General features: G+C 43.6%; 1 protein-coding gene across 1 annotated transcript; it reads left to right on the forward strand.

The window, feature by feature from the left end:
- The first annotated feature begins 6683 nt into the window (after nt 1-6683).
- Nucleotides 6684-7725, forward strand: or55e1 (odorant receptor, family 55, subfamily E, member 1). Its single transcript, XM_029774050.1, has one exon. It carries the CDS (start codon nt 6742-6744, stop codon nt 7723-7725), a length of 984 nt encoding a protein of 327 aa, XP_029629910.1. The 5' UTR covers nt 6684-6741.
- Nucleotides 7726-8142: the final 417 nt, after the last annotated feature.

Here is an 8142-nt window from a genome sequence, read left to right on the forward strand (position 1 = left end):
TTTTTATGTCTGTTTCAAACCTTGTTTATCATGTTTATGTGTGATCAGTTGAGTCTGATGGTCAGAGTGATGCAAGTAGCCTTGCATGAGTCTTTTTGCTTGTGCGAGCCGAAGCGGCTCACAGGAGCAGAAGCCTATTTCCTGTTTCTGTAGCGGGTGGCGCTTGATGTTCAAGTACACCGCCTGGACAGGACATTAGAGACGCAGGGCCTTACCCACCAAATCTATCTCCTTTCATGCTAAGTGCCAAGCAGAAACAAGATTGTACAATTTTTAACAGTCTTGGGTATGACTCGGCCCCGGGGATCGAACTCCCAAAACTTTTCAATATCAGGGAGGACACTCTGACTATAAGAACCCTGAGTTGGTACTTAGAGTGATAGGTTGTTTTTTAATGTTTGAGTTTAAACTGCAAAGGGATGAGAAGACAACATTGCTCCATAGGCTCTCGTGTTACCGCCTGTCCTTAAAAGGGCGGGTGAACATTTGTCTCATCTTTGATATTTTTGTTAAAAGACTCAGGTTACAATTTTTAAATGATTTAATTTTTAAATGAAATTAAAACAATATAGCACATTACTTCTTATGAGTAATACATTTAAATGTATTGTTTTTTAGAAACATTACAAAGCATACTCATCTGTTTTTGGGGTTTTGTTTGTGTAATTTTAGCACCAAAAAATATTTGGACTCGTAAACAAATCTGAGTGACTGGTAGATTTTTAAATCTACCTGCCACAGTGGCTGGTGGACCAAAAAAGTGAATTTAAGGCCTGGTCCTATGCCTATATATTTATTTTAAGATAAAGCAAAAGGACTGATTGTCACCTCAAAACGACTTGCTCCATAGTTGCAGGCGTTGCAGAAACAAAAGGGTGTAGAGATTACAAGAGTAGAAAACAAGTGCAACAAAATGTACGCTATGACCTCACAAAGGTATACACGGAGATCGTGTCCGCATAATTTAAACACTTAATTACAACGTGATTAACATTAACACATATACCTGAATAACATTTAACCCCAAATAAAATACAACCGACAAAAAAATCAGAGCACATTTTTCCATTCAGTCTGTTTTCAAAAAAAAACTTAAAAAATACAGCTGCCGCAATCTAGACTAAAGTTCCTTTAGGGAAAAATATAGTTATTCTTAAACTACATCAGAATAATCTTCCTTCATATGTGCAGATCTGTGGACAAAGACAAAGACACAGGACAGGACAGGAAGGCTGTTGTTGATAATCTAAGACGCAGGAAAGGACAGGACAGTAATAATTGTTAATAATTAATGGCCATAGTTAGAGAGTAATTCTTCACTGACTCCCAGTCGGCACATTTCATTGGCTAATTGGACTCCCGGTCACACTGTCTCGTTGCTAATTGGCCCCTTGGGGATGTCACCATCCTCTGTGTCCAGTACGACCGGCATGATGCCTCATGGGTAATTTAGTGTGTAAATAACAAGTGTTGACGCTGAAGTAGCACACCTATAATGTTCATTACAGCGCCAATTAAACAACGACAATGACCATGGGATGGTCTCCCCACTCTTTCATCATGTTGGATTAGGGATGGTCTCCCTACTCTCTCATCACACTGGGTTAGGGATGGTCTCCCCATTCTCTCATCACACTGGGTTAGGGATGGTCTTCCCATTCTCTCATCATGTTGGGTTAGGGATGGTCTCCCCATTCTCTCATCATGTTGGGTTAGGGATGGTCTCCCCACTCTCTCATCATGTTGGGTTAGGGATGGTCTCCCCATTCTCTCATCATGCTGGGTTAGGGAGGGTCTCCCCATTCTCTCATCATGTTGGGTTAGGGATGGTCTCCCCATTCTCTCATCATGTTGGGTTAGGGATGGTCTCCCCACTCTCAAATCAGGTTGGGTTAGGGATGGTCTCCCCACTCTCTCATCATGTTGGGTTAGGGATGGTCTCCCCATTCTCTCATCATGTTGGGTTAGGGATGGTCTCCCCATTCTCTCATCATGTTGGGTTAGGGATGGTCTCCCCATTCTCTCATCACACTGGGTTAGGGATGGTCTCCCCCATTCTCTCATCATGTTGGGTTAGGGATGGTCTCCCCATTCTCTCATCATGTTGGGTTAGGGATGGTCTCCCCATTCTCTCATCATGTAGGGTTAGGGATGGTCTCCCCATTCTCTCATCACACTGGGTTAGGGATGGTCTCCCCATTCTCTCATCATGTTGGGTTAGGGAGGGTCTCCCCCATTCTCTCATCACACTGGGTTAGGGATGGTCTCCCCACTCTCTCATCATGTTGGGTTAGGGATGGTCTCCCTACTCTCTCATCATGTTGGGTTAGGGATGGTCTCCCCATTTTCTCATCACACTGGGTTAGGGATGGTCTCCCCACTCTCTCATCACACTGGGTTAGGGATGGTCTCCCCATTTTCTCATCACACTGGGTTAGGGATGGTCTCCCCCATTCTCTCATCATGTTGGGTTAGGGATGGTCTCCCCACTCTCTCATCACACTGGGTTAGGGATGGTCTCCCCATTCTCTCATCACACTGGGTTAGGGATGGTCTCCCCACTCTCTCATCACACTGGGTTAGGGATGGTCTCCCCATTCTCTCATCATGTTGGGTTAGGGATGGTCTCCCCATTCTCTCATCATGTTGGGTTAGGGATGGTCTCCCTACTCTCTCATCACACTGGGTTAGGGATGGTCTCCCCATTCTCTCATCATGTTGGGTTAGGGATGGTCTCCCCATTCTCTCATCATGTTGGGTTAGGGATGGTCTCCCCATTCTCTCATCATGTTGGGTTAGGGATGGTCTCCTCATTCTCTCATCATGTTGGGTTAGGGATGGTCTCCCCATTCTCTCATCATGTTGGGTTAGGGATGGTCTCCCCATTCTCTCATCATGTTGGGTTAGGGATGGTCTCCCCATTCTCTCATCATGTTGGGTTAGGGAGGGTCTCCCCACTCTCTCATCACACTGGGTTAGGGAGGGTCTCCCCACTCTCTCATCACACTGGGTTAGGGATGGTCTCCCCATTCTCTCATCACACTGGGTTAGGGAGGGTCTCCCCACTCTCTCATCACACTGGGTTAGGGATGGTCTCCCCATTCTCTCATCATGTTGGGTTAGGGATGGTCTCCCCATTCTCTCATCATGCTGGGTTAGGGATGGTCTCCCCATTCTCTCATCATGTTGGGTTAGGGATGGTCTCCCCATTCTCTCATCATGTTGGGTTAGTGTCAGAGTTAGGAATGGTCTCCTTCCCGTCTCCTAAGCCAAACTGGTCAGTCAGGTTTAGGGTTGCAATGATACCAGTAATTTACCAAAGTTACCTGAATCTTCAGTGATAACAGAAATTCTATTGCAATCTATGGTAACTTTGCTAATTTGTACTTGAATATTTTTTTTTTTAAGAATCCATTTATAGTATTCGTTTTTCCATAGCTGTGTCCATATTTCCCATTCTTTTTTAGTTGATAGATCATGTGGTTAGAGAGAAAATACCCTAATTAATAACTTTTAAAAAGCATTGCATCAACAATGGCAATATTTTCAATTACATTTTTAGTCATTTAGCAGACGCTCTTATCCAGAGCAACTTACAGTAGTGAACGCACACCTTTCATAAAAAATTATATATATATTTTTTTCTCCATACTGGTCCCCCGTGGGAATCGAACCCACAACCCTGGTGTTGCAAACACCATGCTCTACCAACTGAGCCACACGGGACCCAACTGACCCCTCGCCAAGCCCAACCCCAGAATTTTAGGCAAACAATCGCAACACTCCATTGGATAGCAACTGAATCCGATACCTCAGACAAGCTCACCTTTAAATCGCATGAAAGCCAGTCAGGGCTATGGCAAAAACTGAGAGTTTTCTTTAAAAAAAGTTATGTTTACTTACTGACTTTATTGTCCCCATGGCTATTTTTTTTTTGCAGTGTCATGTACACTTTTAAAGTGGTGTTTAAATACAAAACAAAATTGACAATACAACTTTTATAACAGTTACATACCAATAAAAAAAATGTTTTTAAAGACTAGCCTGCTGGCCTTACTGAGTGGATAGGAACATTAGCCTGCTGGCCTTACTGGGTGGATAGGAACATTAGCCTGCTGGCCTTACTGGGTGGATAGGAACATTAGCCTGCTGGCCTTACTGGGTGGATAGGAACATTAGCCTGCTGGCCTTACTGGGTGGATAGGAACATTAGCCTGCTGGCTTTACTGGGTCTATAGGAACATTAGCCTGCTGGCCTTACTGAGTGGATAGGAACATTAGCCTGCTGGCCTTACTGGGTGGATAGGAACATTAGCCTGCTGGCCTTACTGGGTGGATAGGAACATTAGCCTGCTGGCCTTACTGGGTGGATAGGAACATTAGCCTGCTGGCCTTACTGGGTGGATAGGAACATTAGCCTGCTGGCCTTACTGGGTCTATAGGAACATTAGCCTGCTGGCCTTACTGGGTGGATAGGAACATTAGCCTGCTGGCCTTACTGGGTGGATAGGAACATTAGCCTGCTGGCCTTACTGGGTGGATAGGAACATTAGCCTGCTGGCCTTACTGGGTGGATAGGAACATTAGCCTGCTGGCCTTACTGGGTCTATAGGAACATTAGCCTGCTGGCCTTACAGGGTGGATAGGAACATTAGCCTGCTGGCCTTACTGGGTCTATAGGAACATTAGCCTGCTGGCCTTACTGGGTGGATAGGAACATTAGCCTGCTGGCCTTACTGGGTCTATAGGAACATTAGCCTGCTGGCCTTACTGGGTGGATAGGAACATTAGCATGCTGGCCTTACTGGGTGGATAGGAACATTAGCCTGCTGGCCTTACTGGGTGGATAGGAACATTAGCCTGCTGGCCTTACAGGGTGGATAGGAACATTAGCCTGCTGGCCTTACTGGGTCTATAGGAACATTAGCCTGCTGGCCTTACTGGGTGGATAGGAACATTAGCCTGCTGGCCTTACTGGGTCTATAGGAACATTAGCATGCTAGCCTTACTGGGTGGATAGGAACATTAGCCTGCTAGCCTTACTGGGTCTATAGGAACATTAGCCTGCTGGCCTTACTGGGTGGATAGGAACATTAGCCTGCTGGCCTTACTGGGTGGATAGGAACATTAGCCTGATGGCCTTACTGGGTGGATAGGAACATTAGCCTGCTGGTCTTACTGAGTGGATAGGAACATTAGCCTGCTAGCCTTACTGAGTGGATAGGAACATTAGCCTGCTGGCCTTACTGGGTGGATAGGAACATTAGCCTGCTGGCCTTACTGGGTGGATAGGAACATTAGCCTGCTGGCCTTACTGGGTGGATAGGAACATTAGCCTGCTGGCCTTACTGGGTGGATAGGAACATTAGCCTGCTGGCCTTACTGGGTGGATAGGAACATTAGCCTGCTGGCCTTACTGGGTGGATAGGAACATTAGCCTGTTAGCCTTACTGGGTGGATAGGAACATTAGCCTGCTGGCCTTACTGGGTGGATAGGAACATTAGCCTGCTGGCCTTACTGGGTGGATAGGAACATTAGCCTGCTGGCCTTACTGGGTCTATAGGAACATTAGCCTGCTGGCCTTACTGGGTGGATAGGAACATTAGCCTGCTGGCCTTACTGGGTCTATAGGAACATTAGCCTGCTGGCCTTACTGGGTGGATAGGAACATTAGCCTGCTGGCCTTACTGGGTCTAGGAACATTAGCCCCAGCTATTTTAGGAGGGATATCACACCTGGCACAAATTATTGTCTAGTTGTGTTTTTCCTGCTGAGCGGTGTCCTATACCTGCACCCAGAGGGGAGTACTTCAAAGTACGGGTACAGGGGGGGCTTGGGTCTAAAATGATTTTGTGAGCCTTGAGGAGGGCCCTGACCTCAAAGATCTCATCCAGGCCTGTCTGTTGGACTCCAAGTACCTTGCTGAAGACCCTGACCTTAAAGATCTCGTCCAGGTCTGTCTGTTTGTATTCACTAAGTAGATGGTTTATATTTAGGATAATGTTTTACACAGCTTTGTCATTCTATTTTTAAATCATCTTGTTTAATTTTTTCCCCCCCATATATTTTCCATGTGATAAGGCCACGCGGAGGCCACGCGGAGGCCACGCAGAGGTCACGCAGAGATCATTGTGGTAATTTCACGTACCCAAAAAGACCACTACATGTTATTTTATAAACATTTAAAATGAACCATGATAGTTAACTAAATTCTGATAGTTTACTGGTAAACTTAGAAAGTTTCTAGTAATCCCTTTGGTAACCTTAGATTAGGTTTAAATCATCCAGCTCAAAGAACCATGATTAAAGAGCACTGCTTAGTGGTGGGTGGAGTCAGAGAAAGGAGCTGGTTAAGGGACAATAATAACGTTAAATAATTTTTTAAAAACAGTGCAGTCATACTGTAGATAAGCTCAATATAAGAAGGGGAGGTTAAGTAAGTTGTCTCATGGGATGTCTGGTTTGGGGTATAAAGTCTCATGTGGGTAGAAATGTCAATTTATTGGACCACATACAGTTCCACTCTACAGACCAACGACCAAATTATACTCTACAGACCAATGACTGAACAGCGGAAAGAAAACAAGAACAACAGCAAGTTGGTTTATTATGGCATTTGTATACCATTCATACATATCAGAGTATTGAAAATATTGTGTCAATGAAAACATTTAAATTTGACCTTTGTGTGTTTTTTTGTTTGTTTTCGTCTCAATTCATTGGCAATACTCAAAAGTGTAATGATTGAAGAATTCCAGGGAATCAATTTTTCACACAACGAGTTCGTCTTTCTGGGATTCCCAGAGATCTACGAGTACAGACGACTACTTTTCTTACCGTTTTTCATGACCTACATTTTAATCTTGGTGGGAAACTCTTTGTTGATCTACGTGATTAGAATTATGGAGAGCCTCCACAGCCCCATGTATATATTAATATGTGGCTTGGCGGCGGTGGACATAATGGTGGCTACTGTCATCGTCCCTAACATGTTGCTCGGCTTTCTGTTTGACTGGAATGACATCTCCTTGGCCGGCTGTTTGACTCAGATGTTTTTCACTCACTTCCTCTCGTCAGTAGAGTCGACTATTCTCCTGGTCATGGCTCTGGACCGTTACGTGGCTATCTGCTTCCCTCTACACTACACTCGCATCCTCAACTCCGCCATGTTTGCCAGACTGTTGATGTTCACTGTTATAAGGAGTGGTTCCATCATGTTTGTACTAGTTGCACTAGCTGGTTCTCTGTCTTTCTGTGACTCCAATGTCATCAACCATTGCTACTGTGACCACATGGCCCTGGTTAGCCTAGCATGTGGTAACACGGACAAGAATAATGCTATGGGATTGGCTGTGATTATCTGTTTTGTGGGAATTGATATTGGTGTCATTTTGTTCTCCTACATGAAGATTCTGAATGTAGTGTTGTTTACAGCAGCAGGGGAGGATAGATGGAAAGCGTTCCACACTTGTGGCACCCACCTTATTGTAATAATGTGTTTTTATCTGATTGGTACTGTTACTTTTCTGTCACGCAATCTGAATATTCAAATTCCAACTGATATCAATACTTTTCTAGGGGTGATGTATATTGTTTTACCAGCAAGTGTCAATCCAATAATCTATGGCGTCCGGACGAAGGAAATACGAAACCGTATTTTGAAAATGTTCAACACAAGAGTAAACAAAGTATTGACTGTTCAGGTTGCTACTGTTGAAATGTGATTAGTTTCAAAGCTCTACTTTAGTTAGGGTTAGGGTTAGATAATTACTTCAGAAATTATTCACACTCCTTGACTTTTTCCACACTTTGTTGTTTTACAGCCTGAATTAAAACATTTATTAAACTGAGATTTTGTGTCACTGATCTACACACAATACACCATAATCTAAAAGTGGATTTATGTTCTTAGACATTTGTACAAATTAATTTAAAAAAAATAAAAGCTAAAATATCAATAAGTCAATAAGTCAAAATGTTATATCCACCAATTTTTCACATTTGTGTTTTTTTCATCAGAAATAATTGCTTATGGATACCTTCATGTGTGTGTAAAATATTACTGTTCTCAGATTTTTAATTCAGAGTTTGTTTGATGTGTATGAAAGTGCTTTTTTTTTTAGATGCTAAAACACTATACA

The sequence above is a fragment of the Salmo trutta genome, chromosome 13, assembly GCF_901001165.1.
Source record: "Salmo trutta chromosome 13, fSalTru1.1, whole genome shotgun sequence".
NCBI lineage: Eukaryota > Metazoa > Chordata > Actinopteri > Salmoniformes > Salmonidae > Salmo > Salmo trutta.